Here is a 23,680-nt window from a genome sequence, read left to right as displayed (position 1 = left end):
GTGACTATAAAAATTCCGAGGTCCAGTGTGTATGTGTGTGTGTGCGTGCGTGTGTGTGTGCGTGTTTTAAAGCTTGAAATCGGATCCGTGATTGAAACCAGAATCTACCAAAAAGAAAGAAACAAAAGTTGAGTCGTGGCTCAGTTCACCCATAGTAAAAAAGTTTCTTAGGGAGGGTAAAAAAAAAAAACTATTTGCAAGTGTAGATACAGTGTGTCCTCTTAGGTCAGAAGGGCCCCGTTTCAGCATCCTTCCAACACTTCATATGGAATTTCAGTATGATTTAATTAATCCTAAACATCCCAAATTCAGCTGTTTTCTTTCGCCAGTGAGACTTCCCAGGCAACTAACTGTCCCCTTTCCGATGCTGGCAACCGCCTGTTTCCTTCTAAACCCAGCGAGGCAGTGGCTATTTTATATCCTACCTTAAGAAGAAGTTATTTCATGAAGCTTCTTCAGAATCAAATTTAATTACAGACTTTGGTTATATAAAACAACTACTAATAACCCCTTGTGCTCGGAAGAGGAGGGGCTAGAGGAGGACTAGGTTCAGGAATCCTGGCCAGCCTGCGGGCCACAAGCTCCCAGGGCGCACATTTCCCTCCCCAGGGAAGCGGCCGGTGGCTGATACTCACTTCGGCTCATCCTGGGGGCCCCAGCTCCCCGCCAGCCGCGGCCTCCTCCCACCCCAGTGCTTAGACGTGCGTTTGCCCAGAGTAATCTGGGCGTGCCCTGAACTTGGCAAAAGGCCGAGATCTGCAAAGAGTCTTGAGGAGGTTCAGGGGCGGAGGGGAGATTTTGGGGAATGGGAAAAAGAGACAACCCCAAATGTGAACTAGGAACATGTTCGCCTAAAAGTCTTGCAGGAATAGAGCCCCTCCCGCCTTGGGAGGGACGCGTAACCAAAATGCAATTCTGGGTTTGATTGTGAAAAGTGGAGAGAGGGGAACAGGGAGGATCAAGGGTGAAGAAAGAAGACGCGGGGTTACCTGAACAGAGACATATTAATCCAAACAGGTAAAAGTGAGCAGGCTCCGCAATCATTGTCCTCGGGTGGATCCTGCATACAGTCTCATGCCAAGAGGAGAGAGTGGAAATAGGGTCCCCAAATGTATGAAGCCACACACCACACACACCACACACAAAGGCTTAATATAAGCAACGTGGGTCAATTAGCCGGGAGTTTTCAGGGCAATTACTCGTCGACCTTTCTGGACGCTTGTCAGTATCTCAGAGACTTTTGCGGAGGAAGAATTCCAAGGTCTGTCTTCTCCGGCCGCAGGGTTTCCGAGGCGGCTCAGACACTTTCAAGAAGCACCATCCAAAGCGAACAACAAAGAGCCGAAGCAGAAGCGCAGTCGCGCCGCTTCCTGCCTCCGCGGTCGGGCCGAGCCTCCCGGCGTGCGCCCCCCCAGAGTGCGGCCGGGGCAGGCGCGGCGCGGCGCGGGCGGGCGCGGGGCGGCGGCGGCCAAGCTGGGGTGTGAGAGCGGATCCGGCAGGGCCGAAAAGTGCGGCTCCGTCTCCCCGCGAGCCCAGTCAGCGGCGGGCCACGCGCGGCGGCGGCGACGGCAGCCAAAGGAGCAGCAGCAGCAGCTCCGGAGGACGGGCTCGGGGTGCCGGGAGTGTGACTGGGTGACTCCGCGCGCAGGGGGCGAGCGAGGGGGCGGTGCGGCGACAGCGGCGGCCTGGGCGGGCCCTTGTTCCCATCACTTGCGGGATGCGGAGGGTACTGGAGGCGGCGGCAGGAGCGCGGACCCTCGCACGTCTTCCGGGCGCCCCCAGCCCCGCGCGGCGCCCAACATCGCCCCCGGCCCCTCGCCGGCTGGGGCGCTCGCAGGCGCCCCTGAACTACGCAGAAGCCCAAACTTCCCGGGGGTAGCTGCCTGCACCCCTGGCTCGTGGAAGCTGCAGAGGCAGCGCCCGGCTCTCCCCGGGGCGGCAGAGAACGGCAGGGAGGATGCTGCTGCGGGTGGGAGAGACGGCCGCCGCGGCTCCCCCGGCTCCTCCCGGATCAGCGGCGTCTGAAGTTTCTGCTCTCACGCTGCCTCCGCTCCAGCTCAGTTGCTTGTGGGTTTCCCCGAGTCCCGGCGGCTCCCGGTTTCCTCCCTCTCCTCCCCGGCCCCAGAATACTTAAAGGGGCCGCGTGGTCCTTGCTGCGCTTCCCTCTACTCTCCAGGCGCGGGTCAGGCAAGTTCTGCTCCTCAGTATTTCCATCCACAAGCCAGGGGTGCCCAATGGCGCCCTCAGGTGAGAATCCAATTGCTCAGAATCGGAAATCCAGGCGAATGAGAACCTGTCTTGTTTCTCTCGCCACCCCTAGCTCCCCTGCACCTTTCTCCAAATGGAACCTCCCAGCCAAAGACTTCAAAAATCCTCCTGGTCCAACTTAACCTCTTCCTTGCCGCTCCCCGGAATTGGAATAGACTCTCAACTCCACTCTCACTTCTCGCCAGTCCCATTAAAAAAAAAAAAAAAAAAAAAAAAAGCAATTTTGAGCAACATGCCTTTAGGACAGTAGGTAAACAGAGAACTATCCAGAACATATCAGTAGATGGGCAGTCTCTACGACCATCCTTTTAAGTTGCAGTTGTGGAAGTCTTGTAGAAAAGATACCCAAATCATAAGGCACAGGGTTGGGCCTTGGGATCATTTCCTCATGTTTCATTTGAAACCCTCTCTTTCAACTTGATAGACTTCACACATTAGAAAGCTAACAATGGGGAAGTTAAAAAAAAAGAGAGAGAGAGAGAGAGAGAGAGAGAGAGAGAGAAACAAATGCAAAGAAACATTCTTAACTAGCTGAGTTTGCAGTTAGGAGAAGCTAGTCAGCATTTCAAAACCAGACACAGGCTTTGACACCCAGTGTGCCCCCTCTTAAATCCCTACCTGCCAGTTACAGCTCTGTGACCAGGTCTGTTTTCTCTTCTCTGTTTCTGTTCTCGAGATATTTTATTGCATTAACAAAAATTACACAAAGCAAAACAAACCTGACACATCTGAAAGGCATTCATTCATTGAGTCAGTCACTTTTCTTTCTTTCTATTAAGTAAAACACAGTGGCCAGGTGCTGTGGCTCACACCCGTAATCCCAGCATTTTGGGAGGCCCAGGGGGGCGGATTACTTAAGGTCGGGAGTTCGAGACTACCCTGACCAATATGGTGAAACCCCGTCTCTACTCAAAATTCAAAAATTAGACGGGCGTGGTGGCGTTCGCCTGTAGCCCCAGCTACTCGGGAGGCTGAGACAGAAGAATTGCTTGAACCCAGGAGGCAGAGGTTGCAATGAACTGACATAACGCCACCGCACTCCAGCCTGGGCAACAGAGCAAGAATCTGTCTTAAATAAACAAATAAATAGACACAGTATGTAAGATACCTAACATGCCGAACCCTGAATAAATGGCAGAATTGTTATCTACAGAGTTGTGTACCATAACTTCCAAAAAACTATTTGGTATCTAGCAGTATATATAAGAAGCTACTTTCGGTGGTTGCCTCTGGAGGAGAGAACTGCACAGTGGATAGGGCAGAGAAGGAGGATTTGCTCTTTTCTACATGGTGGTGTGCTTTTCCATTTCTTTTCAGGTGAGCACATTCATTACCTAATGGAAGATAAAAATTTAAAAGTAAATTGTACATTGATTTTGGTTGCTGCTGGTGCAACCGATGACCTTAGAGCAACATTTTGTGGAAACTCTGATTAACGGCACCTATCTTTGAAAGTGAAAGATAGTTTAATCCTGAGAAAACTGACTATAAATTCAGTAAACAGACTGGAGATAAGAATTCAAAGACTCCAACCAAAATCTTTTCAGCAGTAAAAATATGAACGGGCAGTCAAAGCTGAAAAGCATACATCAGTTTGGTCTTGCTGAAGGATATTTAGTGAGAAATGTAGAATATATCTCTTTTTTCTTGGAATAAAAAGTACTTTTAAGATAAGCTTACCTAGTAATAGAAAACAAATAAACACTAAAGTGTAGTACTTGAGAGAAAGAGAGCAAGATGGAGAGAAAATTCAAATCCTCATATCATTTGAGTGCATGTTAAATAAAGATGTCAAACTTTCACTTGGTAATGTAGATATACTTTTAAATATAATGAAGAATATGTATCAGGATCCCTATTGCATTGTTCCCCAAAGTGGATCTCCTGGTCTCTGGAAGTTTGCTCATATCTCTCAAGATCTCTTTTGCCATTTATCTCATTGAATGCAAACCAAATTAATATCACCCTTTATTTCTCAACTTCAGTAAGCAATACCCATCCCCTCTCTTCCACCCCTAGAGATGATATTACCTAGGACAGTCATCAGTAAGTATCCTCAAGGAGCTAACTTTTGGCCAGCCCCGGATGAAGACCATCATCACCAACTCATATGTGTTAGTCCTTTCTTTTTTCTACCTCATCCAAAATGTGTCTATTTTCTGTCAATTATATTGGCAAAGATGGCATGCAAAGACAAGAACTTGTGTTCAGAAGGCATTGCGGAGCTGTAAGAAGTGAAACTCAATGCACCTGAGAACTTTTTATCTACTTCCTTTTCCTCACTCGTGCAAATAAACACTTAGTGAACATCATCTATGTGCAAAAAAAGAAAAACAGTAAAGTGTGCTGTAGGGACAAAATGCAAATATAATTCCTTTCATTTAGGCTTTTAGAGCTCCTACTGTGGGGAGGTACACAGAACAGGCTTCAGGGTGGAATCTGTCTGAAAAAAAATAAAAACCAAGTGCCATTGGGGTTAAAAGACATCCCAGTACATTCCTAGAGATGGATGAATCATAGCAACTTGTCACCTTTTCAGTTTTGCTCCTGAACTTTAAATTACCTGGAAGAACGCGTGAAATGCTCGTTGTGTCTGTATGAGTGCCTGTGCAAGTGTGAGTGTATACATGTGGACAGGGAAGGTACTCACAGAAGATCTTCACGGAACTCTGACATGTACAAGAGAACCTCGACTCATTCCAGTTTGGGTGGGAGACACAGCACAAGGAAGGAGAAACTGTACTGACTTGTACTCAGGAACCCCCTTTCTGATCACTATGATCTGAATGAATTGTGGGTTCTACATTTCCATTTAGAACCTATGAAATTCAGGATCCCAAAAATTCAGGATCTTCCCTGAGAATTCTGAAGAAACCTGAAAATAATACATTACAGTAGTCCCGTGAAGAAGGACTTTTTGACAGTCAAAATTCTGGAGCAGTAATAATCTCTTGCGTTGCTCCAATGATTATATCTTTCATGGAGGTAGCCACAGGAACTCGGGAAATTACAGAACACCCAGGGTCTTTCCAAGGATTGCAGATACCACTTATTCAGATGAGTAGGAGAGAAATGGAGTTCCTAAGCTAACTATAATATAAACCAGAACATCTCTGCCTTCTTAGCTAAAAGTTTTAGAATCAGACCGAGCCTGGGATGCAAGCCATACGTTCCAGCAAATCTGGTGAGAAGCAGTGAGACCACATGCAGCACACACCAAGGCTGTGCTGAAGACTCCGAGATCCCATCTCCCGGAGTGCAACAGTCCGTTCAGTCATTCTTACACGGAATTGCTGAATAATCTGCGTGATCCTTGGTATATAAATGGATGAACTAAGATGAATGTTTGAATAATTGAATATTCGAATATTTTCCTAAGTTTGGATATGTAAGAAAAGTCCGATCTCAGAAAGCAAGCTAAAGTGATCCGAATAAAAAGAGAGTAAATTGAGATTTGTTGGAACATCTACTGTGTTTCAAAAATGTGGCCTATTTAGTTTTAGCTTTCCTGACTAAGTTGCACATGGTAGCTTCAAATGTACATAAGGTGCATTTTAACAGTATTACTTTTGTTTGTTTGCTTCTCTGCTACTTAAAACAGGTAATTATGTGTTCCAAACCAAAAATCACAGGGAGGAGAAATTCCCAGGGTTATTCATCTTCACTTACTTAAAGACTTGAGGCATTGTCATTGGGGCCAATTTTTTTTTTTTTTTTTCCTTTTCTTGAGAAGGAGTCTCGATCTGTCTTCAGGCTTGAGTGCAGTGGTGGGATCTTAGCTCACTGCAACCTCCGCCTCCCAGGTCCAAGTGATCCTCCTTGCCTCATTCTCCCAAGTAGCTAGGATTACAGGTGCCGGTCACCATACCCGGCTAATTCTGTGTGTGTGTGTGTGTGGGTGGGTGGGTGTTTAGTAGAGACGACGTTTCACTATGTTGGTCAGGTTGGTCTCGAACTCCTGACCTCGTTATCCGCCCACCTCAGCCTCCCAAAGTGCTGGGATTACCGATGTGAGCCACGGCGCCTGGCCGGGGCCAATATTTTTAACACAGTGTTGTGAAGATATTGTAACGGACCATCATCCTATTGGTCCCACCAGATGTTGTACTCTAGCCTCGCTATTGCTCTGTAAGGCTCATTAAGAAATATAGGGAAATTATGAGATACTCAACTTTGCGGTGGAATTACTGTGACTGTGTTTGTCTTTTAGCATTTCAGCATCTCACACACATTGTAGATGTTCTAAAACCAGGTGCTATCCTGCTAAGCGCTTTTGATAGAGCCTGGGACCTCACATATTAGCAACAATGGGTCTGGCTAGAATTTACTCCTTTAATGTTAAGAGGGGGTGAGCTTTTGAAGATAAAGGAGAGGATACAGAAAAGTGGCACTAATTAAGGGCACTCTTGGGGTCCCTTACAAACATTATCTACTCTAATTTTCACCACAGTCAAGTAAGTTGATGTTATTATCCCACTTTAGGGATGATGTTGAGATTACATAATTAACTCAAAGTTAAGAGGCTCAGTAGTCAGGGAACTTATATTTGAATGCAGTTTGTTTTGAACCAAAGCACTTGAAGAAACAAAAATGAGTTCATGGTAGGATAGCCTTGGGAGACTTGGGATTCAATAGATCTAAGGATTCCCCAAAGCCTTTAATATGCACATAAGCATTGTGTGTCCCCAAGAGAGGATAGTTATGAGAAATCTTGTCTCTTTAATAAACATCGTTCAGTGTACAGCATTTGACTATCGTGGTAATATCTCTAATACCCAGTCCCCTACACCTGAAAATTAAGATCTTCAGCTTTCCGGATTAAACTGCATATGATGGTTACTTGGCAGTAAACTTGTGTGAAAATGAGCAATGGAGTATTCCTTACTGAGAAAGACCGTACATTTAAGTAACTGCACTTCTAAACCTTTCTTCATAGAGCAGTCAGAGGGATCTTGTTAAATCTGAGACAGATTATGCCTCTCCTCTGCTCAAAACCCTCCAGTGGTTTTCCTGTCTCACTGTAAGTGACAGCCCATGTCTTTCCAGAAGTCTACGAGGCCTAACATGAGCCAGTCACTCATACTTTCCTGACATCATCTCCCCTTGCATTTACCTGTTTTTTTTTTCTCACTTTGTTCTATCACAATGGCTTCTATGCTGTTTCTAGAATGAATTAGACAGCCTCCTGCCTCAAGGGATTTACATGTGCTCTATGTGGAGTACTCACCTCCATAAATCTGTGAACTCTCATTCTCCCTTCTCACAGGTTTTTATATCATCGAACCTGAGAGAGGCTTTATCTGTCCAGGTACTTTAAAATTACATTCTCATACAATACTTCCCATGTCCCTTCCACTTGTTTAGTTTAGATTTTTTTTCCTTTAAAGCACTTATTCACATCTAAGATACTATACTCTTTTTTGTTTTGTTGCTGCAACCCTCCTTTTAGAATGAGGCCTGGGATTCTTGATCATTTTGTTTACTTTTATAGTCTCAGCATCCAAAACAGTGCCTGGCACTGAGTAGGCACTCAGATGTTTGCTGAATGAATGAATGAGTTTTATCTCACCGTTAATATGTATTTTTGAAAAATGCTTCTTCATTTAACTATTTCTATAGTTCTAAAATTTATTTTCTCTAATACATAGTTTAACCACTTTTCTACTTTAACTAACAGAGAACTAACAGTGAATATCACCTATGGAGCTCATGTTTCAGTGGACTCTAATAACTTCAAAATCAAAGTTCTGACTAAATAAGCACATTCTTATTTCGATCAGGTTATTTGGGACCAAAGAGATTGGGAACACTGACTGAGTTTAAAGTGCGTAACATTCACAAGAAGGAAACCTCAAGATTAACTCTTCATAAATAAGAAAACTGAAGCTTAAAGAAACCAATTTTTCCCAGAAGACTCCTTTAGTTAGTGGTTTACTCGGGACTGGAACACAATGGCTAGAAAACACTTCTTTCTACCAGAATAATCAGCAATTCTTGATCAAGATTCCCTACCTTTAACATCCTGACATCATTAGATATGGTGTAGTATAATAGATATTGTAACATTATTGTATTACATGTTATGGTTTACATATAAGTTTACAAATATATTTTACATATTACTGACTCATCAGGAACTGGGAATGATGTTTTTGTTGTAGTTCCAGTTTCTAATAGAATAAAAATTATAACAAGCAATATTTATATAACATTATGTGCTGTGGGTACTATTCTAAATATTTTATGTATTCTAACTCATTTAATCCTCAGGAAAAAATATTATTAGGTCAATTATTGTTATTATCTCATTTTATACATGAAGGGCAAGCATACATTTGAACAGTGAGGGGCAAATAAAAGTTGATGAAAGTAATGTAATTTTTACAGATTCAGTTCTCGCTGAAGAAAGCTGTCAGTGTGCATGTTTTGGTTTTTGTGTGTAAAGATCTAGTTTCATTTTAGGACTCAATACAAGACAGTGACTCTGAAATATATGCATTTTTAGTTCTACTTTATATGAAGTAAGAAGTTCAAAGCTTTTTTATTTTGTGTCCAAAATGTTCAAAGTGGATTTATGTTTCTTTTAACTCTAATGAGATGACATGAAAAAAATATATTGTACAAGTTTAAGACATTTGAAGGATATTGGGAAACATAAAGAGAGAGATATATATATATGTATATGTATAAAAATCTATATCTCACCATGGGATTTGCTGTCTTTTGGTTTCTTACTTCCAGATACATCTGAAACCAAACATATACTATTCTAATCATGGTTTAAAATTCTCTTAAATTGGGATCATAGTTAACAGCTGCACAGCTGAATGACACCCTCTGTAGGCTTACAATTTGAACACAAACTATTTTGTAAGTAATTTACATTATGTTTAATTCTGCAGATGTGTTTTATAAAACTGTTTAATGCTTTTGGTTTTTCATTGCTTTTTAAAAAAAAATCCTTCCAATAAATGTTTATAGGATTGAGGCACATATGTTGGGATTTATGTCTTATTTAGTGCCTTCATTATGTTTAGTCCCACCTGTTGTTTGTTTATTTGGAATAATATTTTACCCAGGTTTTAAGTTATTTTAATCAGTTAGACAAATTAGCTAGACGAAAAGTATGAGCAAGAAGAAAGTCTGTTTGCAGATTGCAGTTTTCTGGGCATTCATGCCTTTGGCATTTCATCTAACTATGCATTTCCTAGTAGAAAACAGGCAAGAAGTACTATGTTCATTTAAAAAACATATTGAAATTGTATTAGAGTTTCCTATTTAAATGTTATTTTTGGGGTCAGTAAATAAATATTCAATGTTACACTACCTTTGAAAAAAGACTATACAAGCTTATAAGTAATGATAAAAATACTAAAGAATTCATTAAATTGTCATGTCACATTATTTGAAAGTTATTCATTTTATAACCTATTAATCTATTTCTCTCTTATATGGCCTATGGGAAAGCTTCACATTTGAGAAGCCAAACTGGAGCTTTGGGATTTACTAGCTGCTTCATGTGACTGAGGACGATGCTTGTAAATACGAAAGTGCTCATTCTTGTGGGTAAATACTCAATCCAAATCCTGTAATTGTCACTGAGAAACAGACTGCTCTTGAAAACTGATGTCGAATAGAAACCTACTGTCTTAACAACAAAGATAATTATATATTTTCCCAAGAGTTTAATCACTCCTTTCTGACATCCTGGCCACATTCCAAAAGAAATCATCCAACTTCATTATTGGAACGAAAAGCCTTTGTTGATTTGATCTAATCTCATCTTCTCAATTTCCTATCAGTACATATTCTTTAAAGCTGCTTTATTACACCTAGAAGGTAGAATTTCACTTGTAACACCATATCTTATTGTATATATCTTGCTGCAGTTATGCATCATATGTGTATCTGTGAGACAAAACAGGTGTTTGCTGAAGCCAGTGAAACAATCTTATCCCCAAAAACATGATACTGAAATTATTCTATTTATACGAAGATTACTAAATACTACTTTTTACTTACAATGTTTTAATTACAAAATAGAATATCGTTTTACCAGTTTAGCATGTTAATTCTTTACTAAAAATATTAAGAGTACATATGAAAAGTAATATTGTTGATAGCCTTATATTCAGATGCTAATTGGTTCTAATAAGATTTTAATTTTTTTCACAATATAGAAGTAACACATTTCTAGAGCATTTGGAAACTACCAGCAAAAGAAACAAAAAAAATTACAGTCATTCTCTCAAATAGAATCACATATGCTGTCAACATTTTGTTGTTTATCTTTTTTCACTTTGCATGTAAAGACTTTTTTTCTTACAACATGGAATAGAAGTTTAAAAACTGTTATGAAACCTACATTTTCACTCAAAGATAGTCATAAGAATTTTTTTCCAGGACATAAAATATTCTTTAACACTATTATTAAAAGAGCAAAATAGAATCCCATCAGATGAATGTGTTAAAATACACGTAACTAGTCTCCAATTGTTAGACATTTAAGTTATTTCTAATTGCTATGAAAGTGTGCATAATCTGATTTTTTAAAGTTATATTAGAATGTTTTCTGGCTAAAGTGTAAGTAAATTTCATTTTAATTACAGATATCCTATTGAAGCAATACATACTTTCCATAATTTATTAAATTACCCAATTGTTTGAAGTTGCTTTGTAGATTGCTTATTCCAATGATCTTAGAACCAACATGTGTAAGAGTAAGAAAGATCATGGATAACTACGAAAAACCTTGAGACAAATATTAACAACTAAATTTGCCCTTTGTATTTAATAGAATTATTATATTTTTGTTTAAGGGATGCCTTTTGTTTTCATTATAAGTGATTAATAAATGAAAATGTTTGTTCTTCACAACTATGCTTGAATTTCACAGGTCTTGTATTTCACACCAGAAAGTAAACTCTTTTGTTTTTGTAAGGGCAATAAATTAAGACGTAAGTGCTTTTCCTAAACAGTTACCTTTGGGAAAGAAGTATAAACTGAAGCACAGTTCATTATTTCACTAAGTGTTCCTTTCAGCTGGGAGAGCATGCTGTTTACCATTTGGCTACGAAAATTATTGTCAGTGATTATGATGTGGCCATACATGAATGTACTAGTCTAAATAGGGATCAACCAATCTGTATCACGTGCATCACAGTTTATCCACATCACATCGCTTTGGCCTAACATCACGTATTTCTTGATTTTCCTTTAAATTTCACAGGTGACTTATCACACAACAGGAGTTTGAAAGACTTAGTTATCCCCCTTTTCCTGGTGCAAAATGAACTGTAAAATTTAACAAAATTTTTAAAAGGGCATCATCTCTTATGCTTTACGGGCTGAAGAAGTAATATCATTATTTTTTGAGTTTAGTAATGTTGTCACTTTAAAAAATCAGATATTTATCTGGAAAACCATCTTTCTTAAATAACAGTGAATATTAGTTTATATTAACTTATACTGAAATGTGCAGAACATTTGACAAAGTCTAATTAACAAACCAAATTCTCCACTACACCACATTCTCTGATCTTGCTACCCTTAATATTTTCCGATAATAATACCTTAAAAGGTGGTAATACATACAGAGATGTTTCTTTAGACATATGTATATTTCCTAGGATATCATTAAATGTGCTTTAAAGGTGGAAGCTATGTGATTAAAGTAGGAGAACACAGTTTGAAGAATTTGCCATTTGGCCCATCCTTCCCCTGGGTAACTCCAATTTATCTTTTAAGTTTCAGATCAAAGTCTCTTCCTCAGAAAAGCCTACCTAGACCTGCCATTTCCAGCCTTTCCTTACATATCAGATTTCTGTGTGATGTTGCTAGAACAACATTTACTATTTCTCCATAGCACTGATCACAAATAATTGCTGTAAAAATATATCTTTCAAGTCTGCCTCTTCTGTACGTCTTGTAAACGCCACAGTGGAAGTAATCACTTGCTTTCCAATGGTATTTTCTCTCTCCCCAAAGTACATTAAGCACTATTTTGTGTTGACAATTTTGTGTAGTATACTAAGTTTTGGAAAACACTTAGCTAGACAAAAAATATGAGCAAGAAGAAAGACTATTTGCAGATTGCAGATGTCTGGGCATTTATGCTTTCGGTGTTTCATCTCACTATCCATTTCTTAATGGAAAACGGGCAATCGCTAAAAGGTTTACCCTATTTCAGTATTCTCAGCCGGGGTGATTCTGCCCCCTTACCGCAATCCCTCCCCATGGACATTCTGCAGCGTCCAGAGACATCTGTGGTTCTCACAGCTGGGGAGGGGAGTGGAGGAGGTGGTGAGAAGGTGGTATAGGCATCTAGTGTGTTAAGGCAAGGGATACCGCTGAACATCTCCCATTGCACAGGACAGTCCCCCACTCACAACGAAGAATAAGCTGGCCCAAAATGTCAATAGTATCTAGACTGAGTAACTCTGCTCTAGTTTAACTTTAATATACATTGGGGAATGTTTTGGTTTATGTAAGGATTATATAAGATGGTGGGCATGTACCTTATGATTTGGGTACAGTTAGGCTCTAAAGTTATTAGTCGAGCAATGCTGTACCTACTGCATGGGAGAGTACTGTGAATATTATATAATTCTATACAAATATCTTCAAAGCATTATTAAATGCTTATACATCTTCATAAAGAAAATACAATTACATTCTTCTAATATGTTGTTATCTAGAGCTTTATATAAAGAGGCATCTCTTTCCAATATGTTATTTATATTTTTGAGCTCGCTCTGTTGACCAGGCTGGAGTGCAGTGGTGCAATCTCAGTTCATTGCAGCCTCCACCTCCTGGGTTCAAGCAATTCTCTTGCCTTAGCCTCCCAAGTAGCTGTGATTACAGGCACACACAGCCACGCCCAGCTAATTTTTGTATTTTTAGTAGAGACAGGGTTTCTCCATGTTGGCCAGGCTGGTCTTGAACTCCTGACCTCAGGTGATCCACCTGCCTCTGCCTCCCAAAGTGCTGGGATTACAGGTGTGAGCCACCATGCCTGGCCCCAATACATTATTTACTTTCATGCATACTTGAATTCGATAGGGTAATAAAGGTGATATGTGATGGTGAGGCAGAGTGCACTGTTGAATTGGCATGGACGCGTAGCTAGATATAAGCTATTGAGAGTTAATCAAAACATTTTTATGGCGATAATTGCCAAATGCTACCCAAGTTTACATGATGAAATGAGAACTAACAAAATTTTGCTTTTGTGTGGTTGTGGCTTTGAATGAGTATAGTAAATATAGTCTATTGACATGTTTCAGTGTCTTGTTAGTCATTACTGAATACATATGTGTACTTTGATATTTCCCCAGGAAAAAAAAAAAAAACACATGAATAACATGTATTATTCCTCTTCCAGTGATATACAAGATAAAGGAATATCTCAGGCAACTTGAAAGTTAGTTTACTTAAACTTGCTCTTTGGAGCAGGAAAAATAAAATGCTTAGGTGCATATGTAGAATAATAATGAAGCACAATATTTATTTCTAAAATGTGTAAGTAGGTAAGAATACAAATGTCCGTCTCTACCACTGACTAGCTGGGTGACGGTGGATAAGTTTCTTAATATCGCCAACACCTGTTCTTTCTATATTAAGTGAAGAGCATAGTAGTTCTCCCATTCTAGGAGTTTTGCAATGATTGAAACAAGTGATACATGTAAAATGCTTGTAATGGAGTGAGCAATCATCAAACATTAATTGATTATTTTTATTGTGATTTCATCGTGAAAAAGAAAGCTCAAGATTAAGTTTATAGTTAGCAGTAGAAAACTGAACACTTTTAATTAATAAGGGAAGTCATATGAAGATTGCTAAAAGATTGTTCAGAAAACCATAAACACAATTTGAAACATGTCTATATACAATACTCTTCTAAATAATTCAAATTTGATTTTATTTAGGGAGTTTGCAATTAATATAGTATTTTTAAAACCCAATGCTCTTAAACAATAGTAGGATGGACACACAGACTTATACAGGGTACGAAGCCAAAAAAATGGAAAGGAAATACTCAATGTATATGCTTAAGTGTCATAAAATGAGCTTTCTAAATGCTTACCTATTTGTGTGCAGATAAGGCTTAAGAGAGGGAAACAATAGCTTCTAGAATGAAAGAATCATAGTTGTTTTAAAGCTAGGAGGTCCAGACATTCCCTGACCTTATAACAATGATATGTATTGAGTAAATTATTTTTTAATACACAATACAGGGTACAAAATATCTTCAGAACTAATTTAACTTTGAGAGAAAATATTACATGGTTGTTTAAATTAGATTTGTATCAAGATTTTCCTTCCCTTGCACATTACACTAAATTCCCCATGCTTTTTGAAAAATATTTTTCATTTGTCCATCATAAAATGATTTAAAAATGAGAAATAATATAATAAATTTAACTTAATAAATTAAGTTTACAATGGATATACTAATGGATGCTTAAAGTAAGTACCAAGGAACCATTTATTTGCAAAAACTTAAATCAGACGAGAGGTATTCTTCTAGCTCAGATAATTCACTTACTACCCTGCCACTATGAAGCGGGTAACAGAATCTCTCTTTATAGAAACGTCTTTAAAAATACAAACATTTGTAGTTTTTAAAATGTTCTCTAAAGATTGGATAACATTTACCACTATGCTATTTCTTAGTTTTTTATTCATGTGCCCTTGGACTAATTTCAGATAAAGAGTTCACTATAGTTATAATAAATTATCAAAAACATAAATCAAAAACTCAAGGGGTGCACATCCACATCCACATCCTATTGAAATAGAAGTTGGTAGCAGGCCTCTTTAATTTGTGTTCTTATCTGTTCGTAGCAGAAAATCCCTCCCCTATGAAATGTTTCAATTGGTTGCGGGTGTTTAGTACACAATGCTCTATTGCCCTCTGCTGGCTGGAAAATGATAAATAAAAACTTCCGTTCATTAACTAGATGGGGACCTTAGAAAATTACATATGGAAGATGACACAGTTCAAAATAATAAAACATTAGAGTGGTAGAACATTAAAATATGAATTTTTAAAAATATTCTCATATTTCAAAACTCCTAAGATTTTAGTTATTATATTAGCTGAAAAGTCTGATTATTTTATACAAATCTAAACGCTCATGACTTCAAGATAACACAATTTCATGATTTTAAAATGATAATCGCAAGTCTCATAATTGTCCAGGAATTCTGGGGATTTTCCAACAAGATATGTATGATCCAAGTGTTGGCACATTTGTGGAATATTTTTATAATTTTATGATGTCTCTAGTGGTTTTCTTTCTTTAAAGTAATACTTCTACCTAGTTTAAAGAATATTCTTAGCATTTTTATGTAAAATTTAAAGACTTATTTACCAATTAGAGTGACTTATTTCACATATTGCATTCTCTGTGGAAGCATTCCTTATATATGATTCACATATCACTGAGGAAAAACCAACATTGTATAATGGTGTGTAAATTCTCTAATGAAAACAAAAGTGACAATGCCCCCAAGGAATATAAAATGTATAGAGCAATTAATCCACCTGGTTTGATTTTACCACTACATGCTGCTTTAATGCTTGAATACATTTATTTCAAAAACATTTCTAAAGAATATCCTTATCATCCAGGGCAGAAGATAACAGGCTTTATCATTAGGGTGGCCTTGCTGGTTTTTCTAAAACGCACTTGGGTTAAAAGTTTAAATCAAATGTGTCATTGTTTTTCAAAATTTTGACTGGTATTCTGAATTTGTGATTTATTTTATATTTTCAATAGTTCCTCTCAGCTACAATATATATTAAAATACTCTGGTCTTCATTTCTCAAAGTGCTTTTTCTGGAACATTTTAAAAACTCGAGCCGTGGTTCTTTGAAGTAGGATTTTATCCCACAGGCTCAACCTTCTTATCCTACCCTCCGAATTAGTGTCTGTTACAAATCAGGATCATAATTTTTCCCTATGGCTTCCCTGCCAAAACAACTGTCAATCCTTTCAAAAGTGTCGGGAGCAAATGCTGCTTTATAATGTACTCTAACTACCTCTGATCTAGATTGCATTCACATCTCAGACTTTCCAAGAATGTATTTTCCGTCAGGTCTTTAATGTACTCTAACTACCTCTGATCTAGATTGCATTCACATCTCAGTCCTTCCAAGAATATATTTTCCGTCAGGTCTTTAAATCACGTGAGTCCCTTGGTTCCATAAACTGAGAGGGAAAAGTTTCATCCTAGAAAAAAAAATTATTATTATAACAAACTGATGTCAACATTTTTTTTACTTCCCAATTCTCAAGTGAGGTTTAAAAAGATGCCCTTTGCCTTTACTTTTCACATTTAATCCTCAGAATTTTTACAATTTGTATCTTAAGACTCAGGAACATAGAAAAATGAGATTTACGGAGATGAAAAGCATCTCCAAATTTACACAGGATGGCCTATTATTCAGAAGCCAGGTCTGCCTGACTTCAAGTGCGCGGTCTTTTTACGACGCTTTGTAGTCTCTGGGAGTGAAGAATGAAGGAGGGAAGCCATTTGTATTGGAATTATAAAGTGATCATACCCTTTGAGATAGTATTTCCAACTCTAGGAAGCTAAGGAAACATTCTATATATAGTAAAAGATCTCTATGGTGGTATTAATTAAAGTAATGTGGGAATAAAAAGGAAAAAACTAGAAGAGGTCTAAATTTCTAAAAAATAACAGATAAAGAATTTAACAATGGTATGTTATTTAATTGAATATTACAGTCATTAAAATAATAACTGGGAGCTACTTGAAAATCTATGAGTTGCTTAGGATAAAATTAGCAATGTAAATCTTACATTTTATGTAATTAAAATGGAATACGTAAGTTTATAGGTACTGACAAAAAAGGTGTCCTGTGTATTATTGGGTGAAGAAAGTTGTGAAACAATAGCATGAATTCCAGGATAACACATTAAAAAATAATACATATATCCTAGAATATGTGAGTACAATTTTGTGTATATATATCAGCTTTGTTGGTGAAACAGACAATAAAGCCAGTAATTTTTAAAGTATATATTTCTATACTATTTAAATTTTACAGCATGTGTTAATTTTAGAATGATAAAATCATAAAGATGTAATATTTACAGAGTTACCAGAGTTATGCTGAAATACACCAAAATAACAATAGATGATATTTCAGTGTGAGGAATATATATTTTTGTTTTCCTAAATTTAAAATGTTCTCAATATGTCATGTTTATTTTTATTGAAAAAATATAAAATGAGTATTATAATAATAATTAAAGCAGTTTTCAACATTTAAGTCAAGTGTCTTCTATTTCTTCATCTAAAGAATTTTTATGAGAAATATTGTTTTACTTTCCTGTCGTTGAAGTAGTTAGCAGACACTACTCATAAATAACTGCCTCAGGTAGGTATGTCACTCTTACAGATCTAACTTACTTTGTTAATTTCTATGGAAATGTTAAAGTAGAATGGTGGCTTGACTGAATTATTGACAATATCCATTAAAAAATAATGAGAGCTGGGCGAGGCAGCTCATGCCTGCAATCCCAGCACTTTACAATCCCAGGCAGGAAGATCACTTGAGGCCAGGAGTTCAAGACCAGCCTGAGCAACATAGTGAGACCTCATTTCTACAAAACATTAAAAAAAAAAAAATTAGTGGGGCATGGTGGTGGTGAATGTTTTGAGTCCCAGCTACTCTGGAGGCTAAGATGGGAGGATCACTTGAACCTGAAAGGTTGAGGCTGCAGTGAGCCAAGACTGTGCCACTGCACTCCAAACTGTGCAATAGTACGAGACTCTATCTCAACAACAACAACAAAAAAGCATTAATAAGGAAAAGATTACCATACTTTTCTTTTGATTTAAAATTCCCCAATTTCCAAAAGTGGTAACTTGAAATTTAGCTTTTGTTAAACAACCTGAACACTTGTTTACTATACAAACAAAACTATCATGACCATTAAGGTGTTTAACTAAGGGACCACACAGTTTTCAAGCATCTCAAGTTATCTAGAGATACATCAACTTATAATTAATACTTCAAAAACCATCTCTTTTATGTATATATTAAATATCTTCTTTAAAATTGACGAGGCAACATGTTCATCTCTTTATAATGTAACCACAATATTTACAAATTGCAACAAGTTTTGACATGGGTTAACAAATTAATCTAACTTAATGGGAGTTTTCTATAGAACTAGAACAAGATATCAAAGTTTATGTCCTTATACCTCACTTTCTAAATGTTTATAAACATAAAAATGTTAATCTTTTTCTCTTTTCATTTTCCTCATCTTCTCTTTCTTTTCTCTTTTTTACAAGTCTGTAAATAATTAATCATTTATATAATCAGTATATTTTAGCTTTTATTTGGACGAATTTTGCCTTAAATAAGAAGCAAGTGATGTGAATTTATTCATGTTTTCCTTTCCACCTGATAACCACTGCTCTGGTTCTCTAAGACAGAAAGAGCTAAATATTAACATGCCTGAATTTTAACATTGTGTCAGACAGAGTAGAATATATACCGCCTTTCACATATAAACCTCTTTTAAGTGTCATATCCATAGAAATACTAGATTTTGGAAGGAATCTTTATGTAGATGGTCTTATACAAATTTATTAAAATCCCAAAGACTTTATATGACTAAAATATAAATCTAATAATGATGTCAATATGTTAATAAGAATACAAGTATAACAAAATTATCAGTTTCTTTTATTCTTCCTTTCTGGAAAAAAAAAAGAGAGAGAGAGAGAGAGAGAGAGAGAGAGAGAGAGAGAGAGAGAGAGAGACATTGACTGGGAGTTTTATAATGACCCAAAGGAAAAAAGGTCTCTGTGTGCCTCAAATTCGATATTTTAAGTTGAAGTCAGCTGTTAAGAATTACTGAATTATCCAGGGCAGAATCTGGGGTATGGCTCACATTACACTATGCTGGATATGAAAAGTTGAACACAAAAGGGGTGAAAACTTTTCAGTGATTAAAAAGCCCTGTGGGATTGAATTTTCAGATTCCAGAGCAGCACATCAAGAGAAATGTTGCAGATTCTCGAGTTCTCACAGCAAATTGTGTCTATAAATCGATGACGTGTTTCTGAGGAAACCTAACAGGATGGTTCTAAAGAGTATATATAAAATTTCTTTCAGTTCTCATGGGAATGAAAATTAAACCTCATGGATGAAAACAAATATCTAACAAAGTTGAGATATTGATCACATCTAGATTTCAAGCAGGTTAGCAAATAGGGTGGACACACTTGGCTATTTCACATATTTTCTCATTTATTATCCTTTGAAACAAAATTTATTGATGCTTTCAGAATTAATTTTAATTAACCAAATGTGTTCCTTAAATATTCTAGGTATTCATTAGAATACAATGACAATCATCAAGGGCTTTTCTGTATAAATATTCCATGATTTCTTGAGTCTTATTCCCTATATTTCAAATAATTCCTCTTCCATTTCATTTGTATTCTCCTCTGAACCATTACTCCTTATAAATGTAACTGACATCTAGTGAAACATCATCAATTAGTGATAACTTAGGATATGTAGATATTGTTGATTTAACCATGTTACCCCAAGATCAATATTAGAGATTCTGTTATTCACTCAAGTATTATTTTGTGATGTCAAAAGGAATAAACATTGATAAAACTTGTTGCAGAATTTCTATACATTACTAAGGGATTTTATGTTTACCGTGAAAATTGCTTAGAAACCATGCTGCTATATATAGTCGGCTTTTAATGTGCAAAAGTGTGTGAGGAAATGTAATTTTATGTTTAACTTCAAGAGAAATAAATATCAGAAGTAAAATCTTGATTCTATTCTTAAAAAGTCATAAAAATTTGTGAAGTTATTCAAAGTAAATTGGATATATATATTTTTACATTACATTTTATGTTCTAATTTAGCTTTCAGTTGAAGTTTATTATGAATGGGAACTAAACATTTCTACAAATGTGTTCCTCATGATAATTAGCTATCCCTTTGATGTTTTATTCTCAAAGAGGATAGTTCTTTTGAACACTTTACTTTGCAGAAATAAAATTAGTTATAAATTTAATTATCTCTTTATTGTCATTTCATTGTGATACAAGTAAGATTTTTTTAAAATTAGATTTAAACTCATCTGAAGCAAGAACGTGCCATATAATAGCACTTTCTTAAACTTTACAGCTCTTAACAATTGTACGTCGTATTTCTAATAAAACAATTGAAGCTGATATCGGCTACACATTGGAATCTAAACCAAAGCACGGGACATGTAAAACCAAGTTTAGTAGAGTCTCATCTCTGTCGTAGTGATTTGTGGTACAGAATTGAAACAAGAACACGTTTGGCACATGCTCCAGGAAGACTCATACTGACTGAGCTGTTGAGGGAGACTTTGAACTTATGAGCGGCTTCTTAGACAGTAGAACCTCGTGGTAGTGGTGACCTCCCTACAGTTATTGCAGAATGATGAACTTTTGTCCATCAATGATGTGGCCTAAATTTCGAATTTTGCAAACAGTTAATCCCCTGATTCTCACACTGCCATCTTTATGTTTCACCATCAGCACAAATGAGGAAGAGTAGCTGCTGAAATCAAGACACACCCTTGATTTACAGAAATAAACTTATATAACCTGTCAATATACTTCTCACTCAAATGGTGTAGTAAACTGTTACCTGTATATTTTGTAATTATTTTGTTTGTAATATATTTGTAATTATTTTGTTACCTGTTGATTTTGTAATTTTTTTCCTCATCTCACCATTCTTTATTTTCTCATCTCACTACTATAAACTGAATGCCTACAGTGATTTTAAAATTCAGTAAAAATAATCTATGAAACATTAAAAACCTCTCCCTAACATGACATCTGGTACTAAATTAAATTCAAATGACTTTCTCAATATAACATGAGGCCATGAGTCAAATCCTACATTTCCAACTCTCAGCTCCAGACTGTAGCATTTCCTACGGCCAAGAAGAAAGACTCAGAAGCACATGCCCAGATCAAGAGCAGAAAAGGCTGTATTCTCTAAGAGCTGAGTAAACACAGACAGCAGCCTCCACGTGGAGGCTGCTCCTTTCTCTGCATGCAGAAGAGAAGCGCGCCTCTGTTAGCAGACAGAAAGCCAGCCCGACGGTTGTGTGTTGTGTGTGAATGTCCTACCACGAGGAAGAACGATGGTTGAAGACTCATTTTTAGACAATGGCCCAGAAACAATGTACAGAAACAACTTTGGTCTGATGTTCTATATCTTTTGGTAAAGTTAAGGTGGAGAAGTTTCTAAAGAGAATTGGCTTTAATATCTATTTCAAAAAATAGAGGTAACTGCTCTGCTTAGAGTAACAATGGAGGTACTTTCTTTCTTTTTCTTTCACTGTGGAATCCAATCCTCAACTGTTTTCTGGGGAATGTATTTCCCTACAGAAAGCCCTTACATTTTCCCTGTGAAATTCAGCGTTAAAGCTAAAGTGTTACGTAATTTTAGATTTGAATTGTCTACTCGAGTCATCTGTGGGTCAGGAGATTAGGGAGTATTGTACTACCTTTCAGAGAAGAAAAGCTCGGCAGTAGAAATAGCTATGGTTTTAGATTCAGATGGACATGGATTTAAAATTCTGTGTTGTGGGGGAGCACTGTGGCTCATGCCTGTAATCCCAGAACTTTGGGAGGCCGAGGTGGGCAGATCACAAGGTCAGGAGTTCAACACCATCCTGGCCAACACGATGAAACCCTGTCCCTACTAAAAATACAAAAATTAGCTGGGCATGGTGGCACATGCCTGTAATCCCAGCTACTTGGGAGACTGAGGCAGGAGAATTGCTTGAATCTGGACCCGGGAGGCAAAGGTTGCAGGTGAGCCAAGATCACGCCACTGTGCTCCAGCCTGGGCTACAGAGCAAGACTCAGTCTCAAAAAAAAAAAAAAAAAAAAAAAAAAAAAAAAAAAAAAAAAAGAGAAAGAAAGAAAGAAAAAAAAATTCTGTCTTGCATTTAGGACAATGTGATCTTAGGCAATTTTCTTAGCGTCACTCTCAGTTTTCTCATCTGTAAAATGAGGACAATAATAACTTCCTTTCAAGATTGCTATAATGATGGAACGAGATACTTAATACATATAAATTATCTGATACATGGCAAATGCTCAATACACAACCATTATTACTTTGACATATTGTCTTTCTGACCTATAGTCAATTTAAGTTAGATTGATATTAATAACAAGTTACAATCAATTGGAGAAATATCAGAATTTCTCTCTGATCTAGGTTCTCAAAGGACTTCCATTTAGAAACAGACTTCGCAAGTACCCTAGGAAGTGCTAACGTTGGCAACTAAACTGTGACAACAGATGAAGTTTCTCCTCAATCTTTCTCCATAATCTTCAGCACGTCTTGTGCTGCACGGTATCTCTATTATTGGGGATGTACCTCACATCAATGGTGTGCCGATCAAATGAGATAATAACTCAAAATGTGCTTTGCCAGTTCTAACATCACAGAAAATGTTAAATCGTCATTGACTTCTTATTCATATAATTTCATGAGTCTATTATCACAAAAGTTCTATATCATCATTGAATTACTCATACCGTTTCAATGAATGTAATATATAAGAGCTTATAATCTTAAAAACTAAAAAGAATAATTTACAAGAAAGGATGAAATTGACTATTCATTTAATGGGAAACACCAAAGGTCCAGTCATATCTTTATCTTCAAGTCAAAAACACAACTCGTATTTTTGCTTTTTTAATATAAACACTCCAGTTGTTTTGAATATTACTCATATATATAACTTTTCTCCTCTTCTCTCTCATGACATTAAATATATTTCATATGTATCTTCTGTTGTTATTAGAGTGTCACTCTATACCCCTTGTTGTGGACATAAAACACCCTAACACTACACTAGAATTTAGTTTTTCTCTTGTCATTCCAGTGGTTAACTACAATTCCTAGCTCTTGATCACCTGAATCAGTTATCTTTTTTCAACACAAAGCATTCAATTGTGTAATACTTCTTTTTAAACTTCAGTATCTCATAACTGCTTACAAAAAAAAAAAAAAAAAAAATCCAGACACTTTAGAATAGCCCAAAAGGCTATGACTCTTCACAGCCTGACTCACTCCTTTGACTTCCCTCCTTTGACTTCCTCATGAGCCTTAGCAGAACAATCAGGTCCCAGAGTCTCCTCAGACACCACTGCCTCACCCGCCATTCCATGCTGGGGACATGTCTTTCCTTACGGCTCTCTCACAATTTTTCATGGAGTCGTAAACACCAAATTAAATGTCACTGTTTCCATCACTGTTCTCACTCCTCTAAGAAGAAGGGGTATGCTTGGGGGAAGTCAGTATTTTTTTGGTCCAATAATCCCTTATACTTTC

General features: G+C 37.2%; 1 protein-coding gene across 4 annotated transcripts in view; it reads right to left on the bottom strand.

Annotated features, from left to right (window-relative positions):
• ROBO1 (roundabout guidance receptor 1) overlaps positions 1–2,075 on the bottom strand; it is a 414,221-nt gene extending 412,146 nt beyond the window's left edge. For all 4 annotated transcript variants that reach the window (XM_015129100.3, XM_077994321.1, XM_077994320.1 and 1 more), the window contains exon 1: positions 990–2,075. In XM_015129100.3, coding sequence (XP_014984586.1) covers positions 990–1,044 — 55 coding nt within the window. In that variant the 5' untranslated portion in view covers positions 1,045–2,075. The remainder of the gene's footprint in view (positions 1–989) is intronic.
• Positions 2,076–23,680: the final 21,605 nt, after the last annotated feature.

This window comes from Macaca mulatta, chromosome 2 (assembly GCF_049350105.2).
Source record: "Macaca mulatta isolate MMU2019108-1 chromosome 2, T2T-MMU8v2.0, whole genome shotgun sequence".
Lineage (NCBI taxonomy): Eukaryota > Metazoa > Chordata > Mammalia > Primates > Cercopithecidae > Macaca > Macaca mulatta.
The sequence above is the reverse complement of the archived record's forward strand: the minus strand, read 5'-3'. Positions and strand labels throughout refer to the sequence as shown.